Here is a 24,102-nt window from a genome sequence, read left to right as displayed (position 1 = left end):
CTGTTTGTACTGTTATAAATTTTAATATTTAATTATATTGTGATATTTAAGATTTGTGAAGTCCTAAAGCTCTGGATAACTCAAAACCGCAACCACTAGTCTCTCTTCTATCTTCAAAAGTCACAAACACTGCTGTCACCTCAACGGAAATCCCTCCACTGCTTTTAATTGATTGGAGAATGAAAGAAATGCAACACTTTTTCCACACAGAGCTGACTTTTTTTAACTGCGAGCACACAATGGCAAAAACGTGAGGCACAGCAGGCGGTTAAAATGCGAGGCGCACAGGGCGCCTTTCAACGCAAAAAGTCTGTTGGGTGTGATAAGCCCCTTAAAACACGAGGCACGCAGGGTGCATAAGCAGCGCGCAAAATGCTCATGGCCGTTAGCAAAACATTGAAACAAGACGCCTCTCTATGCAAAAAGTGCATTCAGTGTGATTGGCCCCTTAGTCTTTATAAGGTCTATCCTGCAATTTTATTTCTTTTATCACTTAATTTACAGCTCAAATTATTGCATGTTGTCTTTTACTGAATGCATTCAATTGTACTGAACCCAGTACAGCCTTAAGTCAAAACCATACAAAGCACACAAAATGCAACCTAAAGTTTAAATTAAATCTTTTTAATTGAAGAACAAAATTTATAAACATTTCTACACAACACATTAGGATAACAGCGCAACCATTGGCACACTGTCTTACGTCCCATCAGGAGCATGTAGATGAAGAACATGCTATTTATAGGACAGTGGTAGACTCTTTTTACCAGTTCCAGAAGAACAAGCGGCTGCCATGCTTAGCCGGTTGTAGTTCAGCCTCAATTGGAGTGTTGGGCTCGGGTCTTGGTCTAGAATGGTAGGGATTTTCAGGCAAGGGTCGAGCGGTTTGCACCTTGGTCACCTGTGGGAGAGGCCAAAAGTGTGATGGACAGCATTTGGATTGAAGAAAAAAAAAATTACACTGAAAATAAATAACTTTGACTCAAAAGGAATTTGCCACATTAAAGTTACACAACATGAATTTTACCAATCGGTAGAGCTGCATGATTCTGGCTAAAATACAGATCACGATTTTCTCACGATTCTGTAGATGTAAAATAAAGGTATGGTAAAAAAAAAAAAACATATGGCACAACCTCGATAATAATATTATGTTTAGGTCTACTGGTTTCTATAAATAATTCTATTCTACTTATAATAATTCTGATGTTGAATTATTATGTTTGAGATATATACTTGCAATCTGTCATATTAGACAATTTTGTTCACTGGTAAAATCAGACATTTGCCATTATCAGATTATATTCAACAATATATAGGCTAGAGTACTTATACTAACATTGTAAACATTTATTTTCATGCACAACTGTGGGTTTGCTATGAAAGAAAAAACATATCAAATGCTTGTCGTAATCATAACTCTAAAATGCAATATGATTATTTAAATGAAGGGCACACTTTCGGTTTCATTCTGACTGCTAAGTGCTTGTTCATACTTCGCGCGCGGCTCCCAAACGATCACTCTGTGCCACAAACTGAATATTATTTACAACTGTATTACCTGTTACTCGCAACATATGTAGGTTCTGTTCACTAAAGTAGACGCACGCGCGTCTATCATTAAGTAAAGCCCTCTCTGTGATAACAGCTCACGGTCAGCAGCACACGTCACGTGTGATTTCCCGATCGCAAAAACATCATTATATGAAGACAAAAATGACATTTTTAGGTGAATTATACCTTATGAATACAGTATGTGACTCATTTAACATCATTTGGAGCTGTCAATGTCACTGAGCAACGTGTGTGAAACAATGAAAAGACTCGTGCAGCCGCCTTTTCTTCTCTCCTGAACTTAAAAAATATGATTGGCAGAATCGTAGAAATGCTGGATTAAGATCGTCTAGGGGGTCGAATCAAGATCGCGATCTTTTAACGATTAATTGTGCAGCTCTACCAATCGGTGTTGATTTTTGAAAGCACCAAAACACGTCCAGAATTTAACAAGACTTTGCCTCTTTTTATTTCTCCACCATAGCTACTAGGCACACCTCTCACTGCTGATTGGCTCAATTAGCAGAAGTGTGTTTTCTGCCAGTCACTACAGTTAGAAACTTTAAAATAAGAAACCAATGAAAATATTGACTCACTTTAGACAGTTCTCCAAGCTCAGGTCTCTTCCATCCCAGTTTGTCCAGCACACAGTTATCAAACTCATGCTGCTGTTTACGGCAGCGGCGCAGCTCACCCATGTTAGAGTAATCCAGACAGGTCCAATAATCTGTGAAGGACTCAGCGCAGTTTCCCTTTATCTGCCTATGGGACACACAATATAAGATTTTTTTTAACATGACACCAGTTCAACTAAATTATTTTGAATTTTGAATTATATGTGACCTGATAACAAAAGGCATTACAGCATTGATGTCACTCAATTTCAGTTAGAGTTGAGCGATAGTCATTTAGTCTTTGCGGATATCATAGAAATGAATGGCAGCAAGTGGCAAAACCTGAATCCTGTCGGTTTTTTACTTACTAAAAACTGATAAATTCAAAAGAAGAATTTGTTAAATGTGTTAAAGGTTAGTCAACCGACTGTCAATTTAATAGACCGTTTTCCCAATCTGTGCCTTCTGTTGCATATTTACATGTTACTCCTGAGGTTTAAACTAAAGGGTTTTTAGGTTTTTATACTTTTGGATCAAAACAACAGATACCCAGCCAGCTATTCACAATATGCCTAATCAATTATGGCATGAGGATGCGTCAGGTTTTTTTTTTTGTTTGTCGTCCTGTGATGAAATTGGCAATCCACATATACTACCGCTCTTAAGTTTAAGAACAGTTCGATTTTTATGCGATTATTTAATATTTTTGAATACTATTTAAAATGTTATTTATTCCTGGGATTTCAAAGCTAAATGTTTAGTGTCATTAATCCAGTCACATGATACTTCAGAAATCTTTCTAATGTTTTGATTTGCGCTATTGTTGTTGCAATTGATGTAGCTAAAATAAGCAGAGTAGATGTTTTTTCAGCTTTCTCTGATAAATAAAAGTTTAGAATAACAGTATTTATCTAAAATAGAAACATTTGCTACGTTATAAATGTCTTTATCACCTTTTTGCTTAATGAATATATTAATTTCTTTAAAAGTATTCATACTATTATTATTATTATTATTATTATTATTACGATTACTAATACTACTACTAATAATACTAACAACAATATTAATAATTAACATTTCTCAAGCAAATCAGCGTACTAAAATGACTTCTGAAAGATCGTGTAACGTAATGATGTAGAGTAATGATGCTAACAATTCAGTTTTGAAATGAGAAGAATAAATTACATTCAAATAGGAACCAGTTATTGTAAATAGTACACATATTTTTAAATCTTACTGTTTTGCTGAACTTTGGATCAAATAAATGCAGGCTCGTTGAGCTAAAGAGATTTCATTAAAAATCTCCCTGTTCTAATACTTTTGACTGGCAGACACAGAGATTTTCCAGTCAAATCATGTGATTTGTATCGTCAAATCTTGTGTTACACACATTGGTAAAAGTCTTTTGTCAATGCTGCATACATATATCAGACATACTGCACCAGTGTTCATTTGAATGTGTTCCAAGACTTATTAAAAGGTGGTTCTACCTTTTTTATTTTAAATGTTGTCAAGCTCTATGTTTTACATGATGATACAAAGAATGACATAATGCAGCCAAAAAACACACAGTATTCTTATACAACATCCAATGGTCCTTGAATAGCCTTAAATAAATTTAATATAATTGAAAACCAGTACTTTGTCAATGACTTTTAAGGAACAAACAATGCTATCTGATTTAATTCCACAAAACAGAAACCAGGATACTGACTAAATGAAAACAGCACTGCACAATGCTTCTTGTGTTGCACCTGCTTACTTCTTCAGTACTGTCTTCAGTCATACTAATATAATATAAATATGCTGATTTGCTGTTGTTTTATGATAATTATTATTGGTCCTAATAAATTGTTTGTAAGAAAATAATGTACATATATATATATATATATATATATATATATATATATATATATATATATATATATATATATATTATAAATGTCTTTATTATTACCTTTGATCAATGTGTCCTTAATTAATAATACATTTTAATGTTACTTTTGTATGATAAGTGTATCACTGATCTGTATTCAGAAATGTTTCTTAAGCAGCAAATTGTCATATTAGAATGATTTCTGAGGAAAGTTCTGCTATGAATGACAGAAATAAATTGAATATCTTCACACTACACATACTACTGTTTTACTGGATATTGATTGAATAAATGCAGTATTGATCAAGTGAAAACATAAAGAAATGTTACTTTTCACCAGTTATGTGAAAATATAAGAAGCTAAGTCAGGACAAAAAGAGAGATACTTTTGGATTTATTGGCATATCAGGTTCTCTGTCATGAGAAAAAAAAACAGATCAAGTTTACCACATTTTATAAATACTACTGTTGTATGATTATAAAAATATTCTAATGATTAAAAATCATCAACAGCAAAACATAATACACAAGATAAAAAGTCAGGAAAAATAAATAAATAAAAGTGCTAAATACCTGAAGAAGTTGACAGCACACTCATTGACTTTCCTCCCTTCTTCCAAACACTTTCTAGGGTCCTTCTCTTCCCACCGGCACAACATGAACTCTTTGCTGGGCTTGTCACATTGAGAGCCAAAGTGATGAGCAGCCGCCTTCAGTACAGCAGACGATACATTCACCTGCACAGAGAACAGAAAAGCCATGTGAACATCCACAACATCTGACAAAATGACGCCGGAAAAAATGCAAACAGTGTACAAAAAGATCCTGGGCACGTATGCAACATAAACTGCATATTAATAACAATTTAAGAACAATGCAGTAAGGCTGAACAACTAAATAAAAAGTAACCAAAATCAACATTCGAAATCTATAATTGATCTAATTTTTCCAGGTAAATTTTTTCTGTTATTTTCCCTACCGTTTCTGGAGTCACGTGACCCTGCTCTGTTAAGGCTAATTTATACTTCTACATCGAAAGCATGGGTATGGTCAAGTGCAGCCTTCATGCGGTCGCATACGCGTTCACCTCTCCAAAAAATGCTACTACAAGTCGACACATTTGCACTACATTGATGATAATTGGAAGCTGTGCCAGAGACGGCATATTTTCCATCATATTAAAATTATTCTTTACAGGTAACACTTTAGAATAACTATCCGTTATAACTAGTTAACAGTCCATTAATAAACGGTTAGTTAATTAGTTAATTATTTATAACTGTGCAGTGCCTTATAGATAGCCAATAATTAACTTACAAGCTGTAAGTTAACAAGTGATAAATGACTTGTTAACGGTATTTCAGTGATTTATAACTATACCTAATTATACCTATAACTGTACCTAATTGGTATTAGTAGATGGTAAACAAACCATGAACAACTGATCTGTAATATGCGAGTTTATATATTAGTTAAGGGTTAGTTATTAGCTTAAGTATGTTATTGGGACGTTATTCTAAAATTGCAACTATTCCTCATTTACTAACAGTTAATAAATTAGGAATAGTTACAACTTTAGAATATCGTCCCAATAACATATATAAACTATTAACTGATACTTAACAAGTCTTTAGTTAGTAATTTACAAATAACTTGTTCATTTTCTCTTACTAATTTATTAGGTATAGTTATAAATCACCAAAATACAGTTAACATGTCATTTATCACTTGTTAACTAACAACTTGTAGGTTATCTATTGGCTATCTATAAGGCACAGTTATAAATAATTAATTAACAAACTATTAACTATTATTTAACAAGTCATTTATAACCTATTAACTTACACTTTATTAATGTACTATTAACTAGTTAAAACGGATAGTTATTCTAAAGTGTTACCAAAGTTATATTATTTAGAAGGCATACTGCTTATTTTGTACTTTTATTATGAAAAACATATAGTTTATTTTGTTTCCAAAAGTGCAAGCTATTTATTTAATATTTTATAAAAAAAGTTTGTTTTAGGCAATGTGTGTTTTAATTTCTGTTGTTCAGCCTTGATGTTCAATAAATCTAATTCACTGTGAACAATGTTGTACTTTGATAGTCATTTGCTGCTTATATGATTTCCTTTACTAAGAATTTGCAAAAAATGCTTTTCTTAAATTATATTATTAAGGAGACTGTCTGAATATCCGAATATAAAACCAACTTTGCCTCTATAAAAAATACTCATAGATAGTAGATAGTGTGTGTTTCTTCCAACTATTTTACAGTCAAGTAATGCACCCTTCATCCAGAAATCTCTTACTTTCAGCCCAACAATGTAGAGTATGTAACTTTGCACAATAACACGTGGCTGTCTAATAATATGCCCGATAAAACATTAGATCTTTTCATGCCAAAAAATGAGTAAAAAACAATATTAATTGCTTTAAATAACAAATAGGTAGGTACTAGGGATGGGAAGATTCATCGATATGTATCGATACGCGGTCATGCGCGTGCACGATGCGAGTGCATCGGTTGAGCAGCAGAAGATGAATGAAATTTTGGAAGCAAATCGAGATGCATCGGTTTTTGCGAGATGCGTCGATTTTTCCGAGATACAGCTTATATTTTTAATATAGAATGTATTTTTTATTTATTAACAAGTGTTGTCAACCTGTTTTTGGCGCATAATTTAATCGACCTACATAAAGTAAGCCTTAGCAACGGATTTGCGGATGTGTACACTTACACTACAACTCAGTGTATCAGGTGTGCGGATGAAGCTAGTGGTGCGCCCTCAGAAAGCGCGAGAAGCAAAACAAACATTTTATTCCTCACTGAGTTTTAAATCTAAAGTATGGCAAGCAACATTATGGATTTAAGGATGGACGACATGACAGGACAGATGCAATTTGCAAAATGTGCCGCGCATCTGTAAAATACGCGGTCAGTACGACTAATCTGAAATCTCACTTGAAGCGGCGCCACGGTGTTGTTGTGAAAGCATCTTCCAGTGTTCCTGCATCCCTGGCTTTCGCACTGCTTCAACCAGCTACAAAAGTGGTGAGAAAAGCATTGCAAGTTTTTTTTTTCCATGCGCAACAGTTTTGTGCGCTCTATGCCAATAACGAATGCTATTGCATTGTTCATCTGCAAAGATATTCAGCCTAGTGTCACGGAGAACGAAGGTTTTAAACACCTCCTCCTGTTAATTTTTATTTAATTATAATAATAATAATAATATTAATAATAATAATGATAAAAATAATGGGTGTCACGGTGGCACAGTGGGTAGTTTGACCACCTCACAGCAATGAAGATTGCTGGTTTGTTATATTTTTATTAGCCTGTTGTTTACAGTGACAGTGATGTTTCAAAGCAGCATAACACTGCTAGTTCACAACCTTAAGTTTTGAATAATCAGTGGCAAAATATCTTTGTAAAACTTGTTTTCATAGTTGAAAAGTTAAATCACAATTCTTGTTGTGCAATGGTAAACCTTTATGTTGAAAGAGTGCAAATATATATATATATATATATATATATATATATATATATATATATATATATATATATATATATATATATATATATATATTTAATATATATTGCACTTATACATTCTGTTTATCTTGAAAATTCTTAAATAATATGTGCTATATGTTCTAAAATGGCCCTCTACTGTAAACTGACACTCTGGCTCTGAGAGAAGAGCCAGTTTGTAAAAAAAGTCTTGGTTTTGTTTGGTTTATAAATAATCAAACTCATTCAATGGCACAGCATCCTCTTTCACATCATCTCATAAACTTGATCTAATTAGTTAGAGCTGAAATATCGCATCGTATCGTGATATGGGTGTGAATCGTATCGTGTTGCATCGTAATATGTCACAAATGTATCGCTAATATATCGGATCGTATTCTTAGTATCGAGATGCGTATCGGATCGGCATTATAGCCTAGATGCCCAACCCTAGTAGGTACCATGTTTTCGATTACATATATTTTACCTTCAAAGAAAGTTAATGTTATACAATAAACATTTTTTTTTATCACAACAATTGAAACATCCTAAACTGTCTTTTTTTTTTTAATTGGGATGAAACGTTTTTAGAGCTTTAGCAGAATAAAACAATTATAATTTTAAACAAACCTACATCTAATAAATAAAATAAATTGAGAATTGTCAAATAGTCTCTTTTTTCTCTTGCTGTATATGACGAGTAAATTAAAGTAAAAATGCTGAATAAGTGTAAAGATAAATACAAAACTATTAAAACAATTCTTAAAACCCATAGGGTCACTTTAATAATACATGCACGACTGTTAGGCTCGCCATCCGTTTCTTAAAATACAGAACTGTCCCGTATTTGAGAATGAAATTGCTCTTCCCATTTTGAATCAATACGAGACGGGTACTGTCCTGTATTTTTAAATCATTTTTTTAAAGCAACTTTTTATGCACACACATTTTATGAAGATGCCTTATATCCTACTTTTGATTGGGTAATACTTGACATCATCATTAGTTTTATTGGTCTTTGTCCAGTCAGGACTGCAGGTCTTTTAAGCAGAGTCTCTGTCAAGTCTTGACAGAGAGTAATGGCAGATACTTCTCCAGGTAACCCCCCTGTGTCTTAGAAATTGTTATCAAGCCAACTGCACGATTTGTCGGAGAGTGTTCTAAGCTCATGCGGGTCTGTTGTGCGACAACATGCCTCTGGAGAGCAGCATTCCCGCAATGACAGAGCTCACAAAAATCAAAGCCCAAGTCTCTCCCGAAGCAGACACGGTAATGTCAGTGACCCAGTCTGTGAAAATCTAGCTGGAGTCATTTTTTTTATAATTTACTGTTTTCTACATGAAATAAAGAACAGTGTGTAAATAATGAAAATATATGTATTTAATATTAACTGAGTAAAACCATGTCAACAACTGAAATCACAGTAAAATAAATACCTACAATCAAACTTTATCTCGAAATTAGATTTGGACTTGTTTTCACACACTGGGTCACAAATTGTAATTTGTAAACATTCTGTAAATACAATGTAAGTGGATCATATTCCAATGCAATATTATGATTGCTGAGGTTAAGTCAGGCACATAAGCATGAATTTATTACATGAAACATTACATTTAGTACATTAATAAACTACATAATGGCAATTTAAAGAAAATAAACTAGTAAATTGCGACTTTCTATAGTTTTAAATTAGAAATATGATATTTGAAAACTTTACTAGCTAATGTTTGTAACTAGTTTATGTCTGGGCTGTTTCCATGTTTGGATAGTTGTTACTGCAAATAATGACAAATATTTTAGCCATGTTATCAACTTCACCCTTTAAAATTAGGTTTATTAGTATGTTCTCCTCTCCTCTAAGTTAACTCAAGTGTACCACATTGAACATAACATCAGCTACATCAGTGCTGCAGAGTTGTAAAAGAAAGACTGACTGCATCTGTTTACACAGATTTCAATAAAAGACTATTTAATTTAGTTTAATGTATAAGTGTTCATACTTTCCTGAAAACATATTTTAAGTTGCGATTTACCACCACTAACACGCTATTATTCCCTTATTTGTTGTAATAAAAAAGTTAAATGAAACCCTAACGACTGTTGACGTTGACATTGACATATAGAGAATGCCATTTACACAATAACATATAGCTGTCTAATAATAGGCCTGCTAAAACAGAAATTGCCAAGGTTATTGTGATTTATATACATTATGTTAGCTTTAGAAACACGCACACATATATAACGTTACTACTACAAAAGAATATGACACTTAGCAGGCTGCTAAAAAGACAGACGTAACCTAACAAAATAGCGCTTTAAGTCCCTGCCTAAACATATATATTTTGTATGTTTCCCAACCAGTTACGTTACAATACTAGCTGAAAACATTGAAGTTACGTTAACTTCACATGTTAACGTTAGCAGTGACTGCTGGCAGCAGCAGGCTAACTAACACCTACCAGTTTTCCTTTCTTTCAAATAGACGTAACGTTACCTCTTTGACGTTTAATTCCTCCAACGTCGGAATCTCAACCACACCGGGCATGGTGCGAGTTTAATGCACCAAAACTAACCACAATTATTTTAACAGTCCACACTTTAAAACGGGTCAATGTCCTCGTCGGCAGTAGGACGAGGCCGCGCAGAGAAGGTCAGTTTACTGCGCATGTACGTAGAATTCTTTGTCGCGTTTCTACGACGTCATCTGTGTGGAAACTGACTCTTCTTGGCTCAAAACACGACGCAAAGTTATATCAGTACATTTCTGCCGATTTCTAAAGCCTATTTTATTCGTGGCATAATTAATAATCACTTGTTCTATTCTTTTATGCATTCGTGACAATAGTATCGGTTTCAGAGGGTTTTTTTTCTATTAAATATCGAGTATCAGTTATGTTTCCATGGAAACAGTATCACGCTGTTGCTTTGCTGTAGGTCAACATGGAGCTCATGGGTAGCAGTTATGACGGAGATTATAATAATGGAAGGTAAATTTTTTTTAAATGAAAGTTTTTAATTTTGACAAAGTTTGAACGTATAACAATTGTGTATCATTTATGTGAGTAACTTATCGTAATTGTATCATGTAGTATCTTAAGCCCTTTTCGCGTGGTCAAGTTCCTATGCCATGAGCATAATCATGGCATACAAAAAACAAACTAAATAAATATATAAATAATTCAACTGAAATACACATAAGTCATAGAACATTCAAAAAATAAAGTAATATTGGCAGGTAAGTTACTAATTAACGTAATTCGACGTATTTGTAACAACAGCTAAAGTTAACAGCTGTAAATGATTTGATATGAAAGCCATATCAAGTAGTATTTCATGCAGTTTATGCATTCCTATTTCCTGTGCAATAAATGTCAAATTGCAGTAAACTTAATAATTTATATATTAAATATATAAAGACTTAAATATATTTTACAATGAGTCCTGCTTTCCCTTTTCTTTATTTGTTTTGTAGTATTGTTACTGAGCAAAACACAACACACATTTTACTATGATTTACACACACTAAAATATTACTCAGATAGAAATAACAATAGATTATATAACTAAAAATGTTGTTAGGCATTTTTAGTACAAGAATCCTTTGATTTTTTATATTAAAGGTCATTTTAAGGTCACAGCACTAAAATATAAATTGTAATGTTAAATATTAATACTTTCATAAACTACTAGTTTTTTATAATTTCAAATATAACAAAACTCTGCATGATTATTTTTTATACATTAAAAAGTACAAGACAGAATATGATGTTGTTTATTTGTACATGAATACATGTATTTTATATCTTATGCTGAGTTTAACATTATTTCACCCATTTCACATTTTTATGTTATTTGAGACATGAAAATAGACGTTTTACTTGCAATTTTTATGCTTTCTGTGTTTAAAAAATCACTTTATCAAATTTAAAGTTGATGATTGTGATCCCTGAAATTCGATCTTAATTTGATAAATATATACACTTGCCGGCCACTTTATTAGGTACATCTGTCTGAGTATTTCAGAAACTGTTAATCTACTGCGATTTTCATGCACAACCATTTCTAGGGTTTACAGAGAATGGTCCGAAAAGAGAAAATATCTATTGAGCGGCAGTTCTGTGGACGCCAATGCGTTGTTAATGCCAGAGGTCAGAGGAAAAGCCAGACTTGTTTGAGCTGATAAAAAGGCAACAGAAACTTAAATAACTACTTGTTACAACCAAGCAATGCAGAAGAGCATCTTAGTACAACACATTGAACTTTGAGGTGCCATTTCTGTCATCTAAGAACAGGAAACTGAGGCTACAATTTGCACAGACTCACCAAAATTGGACAATATAAGATTCGAAAAACCTTGCCTGGTCAAATTAGTCTCTATTTCTGCTGCGACATTCGCGTGGTAGGGTCAGAATTTGGCATCAACAACATGAAAGCGTGGATCCATCCTGCCTTGTATCAACAGTTAGGCTGGTAGTGGTGGTGTAATAGTGTGGGGGATATTATCTTGGCACACTTTGGGCCCTTTAGTACCAATTGAACATTGTGTCAACACCACAACCTACCTGAGTACTACTGCTAACCATGTCCAACGCATTATGACCACAGTGTACCTTATATCTTCTGATGGCTACTTCCAGCAGAATAACGCGCCATGTCATAAATCGTGAACCATCTCAGACTGATTTCTTGAACATGACAATGAGTTCACTGTACTCAAATGGCCTTTACAGTCACCTGACTCAATCCAATCGAGCATCTTTGGGATGTGGTGGAACAGGAGATTCACATCATAGATGTGTAGCTGACAAATCTGCAGCAACTGCGTGGTGCTATCATGTGAATATGGACCAAAATCTCTTCAGACATCTGTTGGGTACTGGTAAGGTGTACCTAATATAGTGGCTGGTGAGTGTGTGTGTGTGTGTCTATATATATATATATATATATATATATATATATATATATATATATATATATATATATATATATATATAAAACGCACCTCATTAACTCTCATCATGTTATCTTTCAAAGGATGGAGGGGACAGGCGAATACACAATCCCCACTCACACCAGATATGTTGGAGAAATGAAAGATGGCATGTTCCATGGAAAAGGAGTGTTGCATTTCCCCAATGGAAGCAAATATGAAGGGACTTGGGAGAAAGGAATATGCAAAGAGGTATTGCTCTCCTCTTAAACTACCTGTTGTTTTTTGTTGTTGTAGTATAATGTTGCAGTGTAAAAAGCTAAAAGTAGTGTGTAGTGGTGCTATTTGCAAAACATCTGCAATGTTTCCAAGATCAAAGTTCACAACAAATAGTTTTTGTTTGTCTAAAGAAACAACTAATAATAATTGCCTGAAATTAACTGCCAGTAGTTCTAGCTTTGATTCCTGCACAAACCTACATAGGATTGTAACAAATTTGCGTAATGCTCTCTAATGATCCTATAACTTTCCTTTAGCTCTTTACACTGTAGTTATAGCTGAGGGCTGGAAGAGTTTGGTTTGTTTTATCATCATTTTGTGAAAGCAAATGCACATTACTATTATAGCTCAAGGTCTCACACTTGAATTAATATGGCAAAACTGACATCATCATTGTTCATTTTGTTGTGTTTGTCGATGAGGAAGTAGTTGAAACTCTGATTTGGAAATGGATATTTTTTTTCTGACTGTTGTCAAAAGCTGTAGACAGGTTGGACTAATGACCAATCAGAGCAGAGTAGGCTTTCAGAAGGGAGGGATTTAAAGGTAAACGTTGGTTATTCTGACCATTATTTTTTTTCTAAATGAAGAAAAAAGGCTCTAAATAAAATAAACATCTTTATTTGACATTTGGAAGTAACATTATCAGGTTGTACAGAATAAGAACCCATAGCTTATCAATGTTATGAATTACTCTGGTTACCTATATTACACATCTTCATGATATATTGAGTGTATTTGATCACAGATAACATTTTGTTTGAGATTTTATGTTCAAACTAAGCAATGATATTTTTAGGTTGTCCTAAAAACATCATATATTTCCCTCCTTTTGTAGGGAAAGTATACATTTTCTGATGGCCTGAAGTATAAAGAGACTGACTGGGATTACTGTGATGGCAAAGACAGGCGTTTCTACTCTGAGAGATGTAATGGCCTCAAACCAGCAGGTATAAAGTCTAGCATTACTGGACTCATTGTGTGTGATCATTCTTAGCTAAGCAGCACAAATCTTACCCCTTCTTTGAACAGGGGAATCCCAGTTAACCGATCCAGACCCCCCGCGTGTTATTCCTGATGGATGCTATGACACTGGTGATGGCTTTTATGATCCCAATACAAGAGTCGTCAAAGGCTATGATGGCAATTTTCTCAGGAATGCAGGTGAGCGGAAGCATTATGCAGTGCCAAAGCAATTTAGTCTCCGAGGATCCATTCACAATTTTTCCATGGAATCCCAATATATTTCTTTGTCTAATCCATTCCTCAATCCATAATCTGAAGTTCTGGCAAACCTTTGCCTTTGGTCTTTCCACCTGGAACACATAAGACCACAAGCATTAGAGTGGCATAAATGGATTAGCTAAATGCATGTAGATATAGTGTAAGGCTGGAGATTGAGCAGCGAGATTGCAAGATAACTCATCTGTAGGTCTGTTCTCTTGGCCAGACATGCCTCTGTGCTGTAGTCATTTGAATTGTTTTCCAAGGAAAATTTAAAACACATTTTCCAGTGCCCAATGTCGGATCTCTGATTTGAGATGAATTCATTATGTCAGCCTTATAGATATGAGGCCAGGACCCCTATAAGCACAAAACCAAGCACTGATTAGAAAACATTGCGGAATTAGTAATCCTTGTGTTACCTGAATTCATTTAAAGAACACAGTTAAAGTACTGTATATACTACGGTATTTAAAGAAAACTAAATCTTTTATCTGTATTCATTACCCTTCTTAAGAAGATTTATGCTTTAATCTCACTAAGAAACAATCGAAAAATGTTACAAAAGCTTTCTTTAAAAAAAATAGTTTAAAAGTTAATGTTGAGAACTCAATAACAACAAAAATATGCAGTGACTTATAATGGCAACGGCGCATAATAATGTGTTATGTTGCTCTCTAAAAAGCTATTTAAGATCTAAGTATTGTAGCATTGGCCAGGCATATATTGTTTCACTATATTGTCTGTGATTTCTTAAGATATAATATGTCAAACAGTAACAATATATTCAGTTTTTTTATTAATATTGTGTCATACATTCATCTTTGGTCGTTGTGCTTGTGTAGCCCCATATCCAGATATCTGCTTGGAACTTTGCTTGTAAATTATTTGGCAGTTTGCTTTATTTTCCAGTATTGTGAGATGTATCATTTCATAAACACTGTCTAGAGCAACTATATGCAACACAATCTGCAGCCGCACCTTTCGTCACAGTCTGATTGTGTGCTTGCATGTCTATTTCATACTTCTACAGTTACTATAACATAGGAAGACAGAAACATCCTGAACAGATGTCAAGATAGTTACGTATTGAGAAATCAACACAGATTTTACAAAGCAGAGCTCATAACAGAGTAAATTGGATACTGTTTATTGATATTGTTAAGAAACAGAAACAGTGCATGGTAAATGAATAGTATGTGGTGATACTAATAAAATGTGTCTTAAGTTTTTTTTTTCTTATGAGCCACCGTGAGGCCCACACAGATTTCTCTCCTACAAAATTTTAAACGTCCATAGAATTAAAACACCCATCATTCACAAAGTGTTATATATAGGGCCAGTCTGTTAGTGTTGAAGACAATTAGATAACACACTAATATATCATTCTCAATGTTCTGATATTAGACATCCACCATAGGGACACCGATATGTGTATTTATGTCTTCATATTGGAGTTATTTGTATTACTTAGCTATTTATACACATTAACATGTGTCAGACACTTCATGCCTCTATTCAAGGTTAGCAAACAGACTGTCATTTCTGCGTCAATGTGGTACATGTTCAGTCTTCAGATCAGATCATTTCCAGGCCTCTGGGATTACATCTTTACCACATGTGGCTGGAAAGTGAGAGCAAACATCAGAGACCGAGACTTACACAAAAGCATAGACCTGTCACATTAGACCACATCCTGGTTATGACTCCCATAGCCCACAAGCCCACCCGCTTCTAAACGAGTCCACATCACAGACTATATTTGCATTTACATTCATGTTCTAAGTGGAAGACTTCTAACCAAAGCCACTTATAATAAAGTGAATACGATGGAAGTCATAGTTACCAGTTGTGACTGCTCAACATAGCAACATTGACTGAAACTTTAAAGTAATGGTTTCCCAATACACAACATTTTTGTCACTATAAACCCATTTAATACAAGCCTTGAATATCTTTTTTATTTCTGTTCCTTTAATCCCTGGGTCTAATTTGTGGGCTATTTATTTGTGGGTTTTCTAACCAATGGCAATAGAGTAACAAGCCTACCATGATGTACCATGGAGCAGGAATTCCTATTTTATCGTACATCTGCTCTTTAATATATGGCAACTCTTACATTGGAGTATTACAGTATGGAATATTGTGCCTCCTATGGATTTATTTTTATCACCTGGAGGTGACGGTACATTTGTCAAAATGGGTGTGAAGACAGAATTTATTGCCAGTAGCTTCCCTCCAGGATGGAGGATCACAGAGGGCGCAGACGCTGAAAAGGCATGCGAAGAGGAACCACGTTCCCTGCGGGAGGATGTTTTTGGGAGGAGAGGAAAGAGGGACAAGTCCAACTACAGTTGTGGAGCAGTGAAACAGCAGGATCCAGGAGACAGGCATGATCGGGGGTGGCAATCCCAAGCAGCAACAGCAGACCAGGCTGGACAGGAAGGCCTGCGGAAATGCCCAGGCAGTAAGCCAACTCTAAAGCTAGTTGGAGAGCACCAGAAAAGCAGATGGAAGGAAGCCCTGAAGAATCTTAACAGAGTGGTCATATCAAATCAGAGAGTGTGGCTTATTACAAGTGGTTGCTGGAGTATCATGTAGGACAGCCCCTTGAGATGGGCATGTGGCTGAGCCGGTCTCCTTCAAATGTCCTATTCTGCCCAAGTCGACCAACTTCTTCTCCTCTTTGTCCTCAGTCTAAACACCAAAATGCAGTAACTGTATACTTCATATAATAACTACTATTATGAAATATACTTCATAATATAAAGCTATAAGGCTTATCTTTTCAAAAAAAAAATTTATATGACCATAAAACATTTAAATGACCAAAATAACAGCAAATACATAGTTAGTGGTGTTTGTTCTTCTCTATTGTCTGTTTCAAACCACTAACCCCAAATATTCAACACTGGCATGAAACTGTTTATGTAGCAGAGATGAGTGGTTCCTTAAATCTTGCAGCTTGTCAAGGAGATGTGTACTGTTATATTTCGACCACACTAGAATACACTGCAAAAGTTTGCCCAAACTTTTGCTTTGATTTGCAGTCTGGAAGAATCAATGCTACTTGCCAAAATTCAGAGCCACTCTACAGCAGAATCACATAGTTTATGATGAGCACAAGCTCCCCCCTTCTTTTTAGCTTCAGACAATAATTCCATCCAGTTGCACAATATATATTTTAGAACATATTGTAGTGTATAACATGCCTTATTAACTTATGTCACTTACCTTAAACTCCCACTGCAATCTTTATATGTCCACATCACTTGGCTTACTTTCTCGCAACACAAAACAGGGGCATTTTAACATGTACCTGCAATCAGCTCATGTACATTGATGTTTGTTTTCATCAGCCAAGAGTATCCTAAATACAAGTCAAGCTTTTGCTTGAGTTTGCCATGAAAAGTAAGTTTGCATGAAAACCTGGTGTCTAAACTGGATGTAATAAATACAATAAAATGTATTATAAACGATGATGCCCATACATTTGATGCACTGCTTGCTTCTGGTTAGACAATATTAGCTCTTACAGGCACAACCTAAAAACACAGGATGAAAAGTGTAGATTTGTTTCTTCAATGTAGACAGTTGTTTAGTGTAAGATTGTCCATTTTTTGTATATGATGCCTAGTGTTTTAAAAAGTTGTGACTAAAGTGATATAACTTTCACCTCTTATAGACTTGGGAATGGGTTCTTTAGATTTGGACCATTTAGTCAACAATTAGCCATCAACACCCTTGCATCAGATGGCATCTTATATGAGCACGACCTATATTTTGAATGATGTCAAAAACTATTTTAATTAATAGTCAAATCATTTCATCTCCTTATTAACTTACGATTATAATGTCATCAGTTTAATATCATGATGATTCACTATGCACTGCATCCTCAATTTTTTAATTTTACCTCACGTGTACAATTATCTCATACCAGTAGTTAAATATATGCTTTTTGAATGTATCAAATAAGTGATAACATGTTCAGCATTGTTTTACTGCTCTGTGACTGAGACAGGTGGAGCTTTTTACAGTGTGCGCTTAGCAGTGACATAAGGGTTTGACTGTATCTTCAATGCCAGTTGAAGACTGTCCCAGCACAATTACAACCGGCAAAATGTGCCCAGATTTAGGCTTTTAAAGTAGTTGGAGCATTTTAAATTACTCGCATACATGTCTAGCCTCCCTTGCCATAGTATGTTAAAGTGATAAATGTCATGAGAAAACGGTAAGTACATCGTAAAAGGTTATGGTCGGTTACTAAACTGATAACGAATTGTCCTCTTCCTAATCACGATGCATCAAAGAAACAATTAATTTTGACACCCCTACTCCTTATCATTACACTTTTCTCCTTTAGCTGATTCCTAGACTGGAGGAAAGCATAAGGTTTGCCTGGAAGACTGTTGTAAGAGATTCCTTCCTGATTGGGAAGGCTTTGAAACATGAACGGGGGTGGCACTAAAGCCTCTGTTATTACATAGAACATTTGTAATGAGCCTTTACCCATCAGAGGTTGCAGGATTAGAGGTTTTAGGATCTACTTAGGGTCCCTTGGTCGTGTTTAACTACCTGAAACCAAACAGGCAGGCTTTCAGTATATGATGGAATTGGAAATCCTGTTTACAACCAGCTTTAATAACATTGTAAAAGAGCAAAGAAGGCTGATACACTCCATTTACAGTAATTAAATTTGTTTGACCTGTCAAGACATAATAATGTATAGACCATATTTAGAACTATGCACTGTTTATTTTCATAGCACTAAGTGACTTTTGTAGTTTTCTAATTGCTCTTGCACACATCTTCACCATGTGCGTGGTTGCCAGGGGGTTGTTATTAGATTGCTGAAGTGTTCTGGCTGGATTTTAGGGCATTAATATAAGAGCTAGGTAGTTATTTACTGTCTGCAAGTGTGAGGGAGATTTCGGCTGTTTATTATCAGCTAGGCACAAACTTTAGTTATCATGTGAGGATGTAATTTATATTCAGTTAAATTCTAAATGTTGTTGGCATATATTGGTTTGTCCTAATATATATTTGTAGAATCGAGTTTATGATTTTTAAATATTAACACTGACTTTTGTCTGGCTTAAGTTCCTGTTGCTTGGTAACTATATAAACTTGTGCCAGAAGCTAATCCCATATGTTTTGCAGGGGTTTCCTGCTTTTTGCTAAAGCTTTGAGTTAATAAAAAAAATCTCACCACAAATGAAAAAGTCACTTTGTAAGAAAACATCAAACTTTGACAGGAAGTGATCATCTACCTGGCAGGGATACACTTGCGCAGCTGCTTGAGCCTTAGAAGATCCGAAAGCCATTAATTTAAAGCATGGCTCTGTTTGGAAGGAAGCACTTTTCCATTTGATTGTATTTTAGGGATAAAGATAAACACCTTTTAACAAGGCGCCATTACTGGTTCCCTTCTGACTTCTGGGCTTTGATTGTGAAAGATCATATTTACCACCTGAACGAGAGCTCAAAATGAGCATGAGGAAAGGAGGATCAATTAAATGAAGGAAGATTGTTACTTTAAAGTCTGTGAACAAAATACATGCTCAATATATCTCAATTCAATTTTAGAAAAAAAAACAGAAAGTATTGTTAAAGTAAAATCAGACTTTCACATTAGTTGAAAAGACTAGAAAAAAGGAATAAGTCGATATGGGTAAAGTCTTAATTTTAAAAGGCCAAGAATAAGAAACTACACATTAGTAATGAAAACAAATAGATGGTTATATGGGTTACGGAAATTCAGAGAGATTGATTTCAGCAGACTTTTAGCAAGTAGAGGGCTAAGACAGCTTTTTAAACAGAGTTCCCACAATGAATGTGCAATTGTGAATGACTTATGAATGAATGACTATTCCAGTTATTTATGGTTACTGGACATAGCAGCAACTCTAAAGATTTACATTTAAAAAATGTAATAGACAAAATAGGTATGTGGTTAAAATAGCACATTAATGAAAATCCCCAGGATTGTGGAAAACCTGTCCAAACTAAGGGACCTTAAGGACTTCTACTTATGAGGATCCTTAAGAAATTTGTGTCTACAGTTTCAAAAACCATGGTTGGTGCAGTAAAACGTTGGTTGATTTATTACCATCATTTAAGAAAACTTTTGTTTTGTTTTGATTTTTGTAGCAAAACCATGTTTAATTTTCAAGAGGAGTAATTTGGCACAAAGATGTTAAACAACTAATTCTATTCATTCATTCATTTTCTTGTCGGCCTAGTCCCTTTATTAATCCGGGGTCACCACAGCGGAATGAACCGCCAACTTATCCAGCTAGTTTTTACGTAACGGATGCCCTTCCAGCTGCAACCCATCTCTGGGAAACATTCACACACACTCATACACTACGGACAATTTAGCCTACCCAATTCACCTGTACCGCATGTCTTTGGGCTGTGGGGGAAACCGGAGCACCCGGAGGAAACCCACGCGAAGGCAGGGAGAACATGCAAACTCCACATAGAAACGCCAACTGAGCCGAGGTTCGATCCAGCGACCTTCTTGCTGTGAGGCGACAGCACTACCTACTGCTCCACTACCTCGCCCATAACTAATTTTACCATAGGAATAATATTTAGGTTGTTGTGCTTTTTTCCTTTAAGTTATAAGGTAAACGTTTGGTATAGTAGGCCATATATGTGTGGTCCCACATTAAAAAAATACTAAAGTAATTTATAGTAAATATTATAGTGTTTATGAACCACTATGAACCAGTAAAGTGTAGGCTATCTATTATTTACATCACTTTGCTCATAAATGCCACAGCACTGTATAAACTAGTAAACTCATAAACTGTACTAATAATTGTAGTAAACTGATGGATTAGTTTAATTGTTGAAAACTAGTGCGGTATTTGGGTAATTTGTTATATTACCACTGCAACTATAGAATTACCACAACAGATTAATTTTAAACACTGTATATGGTACAAAAACACTATAGAATTTACAATAAATGACTGCATTTTTATGAGGGATGTAAGTTTTCCAAGACTGCCCTCGTGTCTGCATGTGGATATGCAGACTTAAGTTACCTGTTATGCTTTTCAGACTGAAGTACCATTGTCATGTAAATCACGTCAAAAGTAACTATTTGCAAGCCCTTTCAGCCCTCGACAAACTGATACGCGGGAGGATTTATTTGCAGCAGATTTGATGTGAGTGACACGTGTGCTCTGAAATAGTATTGTATTAGCCTATGAATTCAGCAAGAGCATGAATGCCAGGCAAACAATAAGTACCGAGGCGCTAATTTTGCACAAATATAACCGTGCGAACTCGGTCCATTTGCCAAATACGTAATTGTAGACCGACCTTGTCCATCAGCCATTGGTCGAAGCGTCCACGGAGGTATTAATTGGTTTAAAATAGTGATGAAATGTTCCTCTCGAGTGTGACCTCCATGTGGAGAGCCTGAGGTGCGAGTGAGCCGTTAGCATGCAGCTGTCGCAGAAAGGACCGGTCGCGTGCTGGAAAAGTCTCAATTGCCGCGCGCGGGAGCCAGGTAGAAGTGGCGGGAGGCGCGTGGAGAGGCCGTTTAGGGCCATCGCGCGCAATTATCGACAATCAGAGGAGAGCTTAAGACCTGTTCTCAACAATGGGCCCAGTTCGCCACGTTCATGGGGGTGAGCGCTCAAGTGCGTGCAGCTGCGCGCTCACATTCAGCACCAGCAGCAGAACTACCTCGCGCTCCGCAATTAGCAACTCCTTTCAGTTTTAACCATTTAAAAAAGCAGTATATTATCCACTGTTTTCGGTTGCGGAATCATCTCTGGGAAGGGAAGGGAAAAAAAGGGAGTGATTGATTGTCGCGTGAAGTAGGGCTGCTGAGAGCGAATTTTCATAATTGTTGTCTTAATCCCGCACGTAAAAAATGTAAATTGCCTTTAACCGCATATGAATGAGTTTGACACATGCCTTTTTGGAGCTCGATTTTTGACCAAACAATCAGAAAGGGAAAAATGAATCTCATTTACCAGTGTGCTGTGTGCACTTTCAAGACCTAATTCTTTTAGATCTTTTAGATTTTAAATCTAGAACGCATTTCCCTTACTAAAATGTGTATTTTATTTTATTTATTTATTTTTTATTTTTTGTAGATGACCAAGAACACGAGTGGATTGTGCTGAGCTGCAGGAAGAGCTTGGATGAGTTCACTGGCTATTGTCCAAGAGCAAGCACACTAGAAGAGAAGTGAGAATACTCACACACAGACAGCCCATTGTATATGGATGACATCTGAATGACACATTAATGCAGCTTTGAGATGCTGTTTTTTTCAGTACAGTTGAATAAATCAAAGCAGGTTTGTAATGGAAAACGTAAAATAAAATGTGAGGTTGCTAAAAGTGATATAAGCATATCTATAAACAACAGTTTATAGAGATAGTTCATCCAAAAAATAAACATTTACTCACCCTCAAGTTGTTCCAAACTTTTATTCAAATATTTATTTTTTTTTTTATATTTGGCTGAACACGCACAAATACAATTTGAAGATTGTTGACTTCTGTAATAGGGAAATAAATACTATTTATGTCAATAGGGATAAACAACAGCTTGGTTATACAAGTTTCTACAAATATCTTTTTTGTGTTCAACAGAAGAATAAAACTTTTACTGGCTTGGAACAATTGTTAATTTTTGGATGAAATATCCCTTCAACAAATTAATAGTTTCATTATTATATACATTATATACTGAAAAAAATATGTCTGCAAAACTGTTGCAAACAATTTATTTGTGTTGAATTTAAACAAACGAACCAAATTTAATAAAATTCAACTTAATTTGTTTGCTTAAATTCAGCCCAAATAAATTGTTTACAGCCACTTAATGTTAAAAAAATTTGTATATCCAAGGAATCATCTCTGAACAATTTTTTTCAGTGCACTTAAAAAAATGTATTGCTTGTTCAAACTACTTATTACAAATAAGCTGAAACAACACAACTCTTCATATTTCATTAGGACAACTTATTTTTTTATGTTGTTTTTTATGTTCAATCCACATAAATTTGTTAAGTGTTAACTTAATCAGTTTGTGTTGGGACAACATGAGTGAATTGTGTGGAAACCTGCATTTTTACAGTATATTCCAATGTTACATGTTCAATGTATGTCCTTTGTGTTTTTAATTATTAAGCTCAAAAAAAATGTTTGGTTGTGTAAGCCATAATGTTGGTATTCTAATATATTAACCAACCCATTTGGGTTACAAATCTTGGCTGGTATTTACCTATTTAATTAAAATTACTCTGTAATTTTACTGAACAAGAAATAGTAAAAGACTCAAAACTTTAAAATTTCTCTACTGAATTTATCTAACAAACCACAAAAAAACCAAATAAGAAAAAATATCCCTATACTTTAGCCTTTAAAAGTCATTACGTACAGTTTATTTTAAAGACAAAATGATGTTTGCCAAGGTAATAGGGGGTTTAGATGTAAACTAAATGTTACATCATTGCAGAACTCTCTCCAAGTAAATGACCGCTAACATTCAACAGCTGAATACAACTGAAAGAAACGAGATGCAAAGTCTCCTGTGTTAAAAAAAAACGTGTGTATGTCTGTGTGCTGAAGTGAAGAGAAGATACGTTTGCGAAAGATTAAGTCTTTTGAAACAGAACACGGGATACGGGATCAGTCGTGTGATGTGGACTGACAGGGAATTCCTGTATGTGATGGCGATGGAATCAGGGATGGAGTGATTATTGCACACGGTGACCCGTGAAGGCTCTGCCAGCTCCTCCATCAGTCTCTGATTGCTTCCTGCTACACTCCTGCACACACACACACGCGCGCACACACACACACACACACACACAAAACATTGGCCCAGCACAGGCACACATTAAACAGTGCCCTAAAATATCATGGAATGTAAGTGACAAAAGCCATCCGGATTTGTGGTGAAATTATCTGTAAATTATCTGTTGTGCGTTTGATATATAATAACCTGTAGAAGTCAAATGGACAATTTGCGTTTAATGGCAAACAGTGTTTCCTTACAAAAAATAAAAATTTGCTGGATGTATATTGCTATAGGGGAAAAATAAGAGACCACTTGAAAAATA

General features: G+C 35.0%; 2 protein-coding genes across 37 annotated transcripts in view; one reads left to right on the top strand and one right to left on the bottom strand.

Moving 5' to 3' along the window:
* Positions 1-603: 603 nt before the first annotated feature.
* ndufa8 (NADH:ubiquinone oxidoreductase subunit A8) lies at positions 604-10,210 on the bottom strand. Of its 2 annotated transcripts, none has more exons than XM_073913625.1 (4): positions 5,975-7,240; positions 4,621-5,261; positions 2,151-2,316; positions 604-901 (listed from the first exon to the last, which is right to left on the bottom strand). In XM_073913625.1, exons 2-4 carry the CDS (start codon positions 4,806-4,808, stop codon positions 764-766), a joined length of 492 nt encoding a protein of 163 aa, XP_073769726.1. In that variant the 5' UTR covers positions 4,809-5,261; positions 5,975-7,240; the 3' UTR covers positions 604-763. The 2 variants fall into 2 exon arrangements, with proteins under 2 accessions (XP_073769726.1, NP_957021.1); NM_200727.1 differs by lacking the exon at positions 5,975-7,240 and adding an exon at positions 10,062-10,210 and having other exon boundaries at positions 609-901; positions 4,621-4,784.
* Positions 10,211-10,253: 43 nt separating this feature from the next.
* Positions 10,254-24,102, top strand: part of morn5 (MORN repeat containing 5) — a 38,969-nt gene continuing 25,120 nt past the window's right edge. For 11 of the 35 annotated variants that reach the window (XM_073914004.1, XM_073914005.1, XM_073914007.1 and 8 more), the window contains exons 1-6: positions 10,254-10,554; positions 12,298-12,472; positions 12,602-12,749; positions 13,615-13,726; positions 13,809-13,940; positions 22,124-22,217. In XM_073914004.1, the coding sequence (XP_073770105.1) occupies positions 12,603-12,749; positions 13,615-13,726; positions 13,809-13,940; positions 22,124-22,217 (485 nt within the window). In that variant the 5' untranslated portion in view covers positions 10,254-10,554; positions 12,298-12,472; position 12,602. Of the gene's footprint in view, positions 10,555-12,297; positions 12,473-12,601; positions 12,750-13,614; positions 13,727-13,808; positions 13,941-16,231; positions 19,584-22,123; positions 23,240-24,102 lie in introns of those variants that run through there. The other 24 variants (XM_073913992.1, XM_021479174.3, XM_073913989.1 and 21 more) reach the window with 8 other exon arrangements.

The sequence above is a fragment of the Danio rerio genome, chromosome 10 (genome assembly GCF_049306965.1).
Source record: "Danio rerio strain Tuebingen ecotype United States chromosome 10, GRCz12tu, whole genome shotgun sequence".
NCBI classification, from domain to species: domain Eukaryota; kingdom Metazoa; phylum Chordata; class Actinopteri; order Cypriniformes; family Danionidae; genus Danio; species Danio rerio.
The sequence above is the reverse complement of the archived record's forward strand: the minus strand, read 5'-3'. Positions and strand labels throughout refer to the sequence as shown.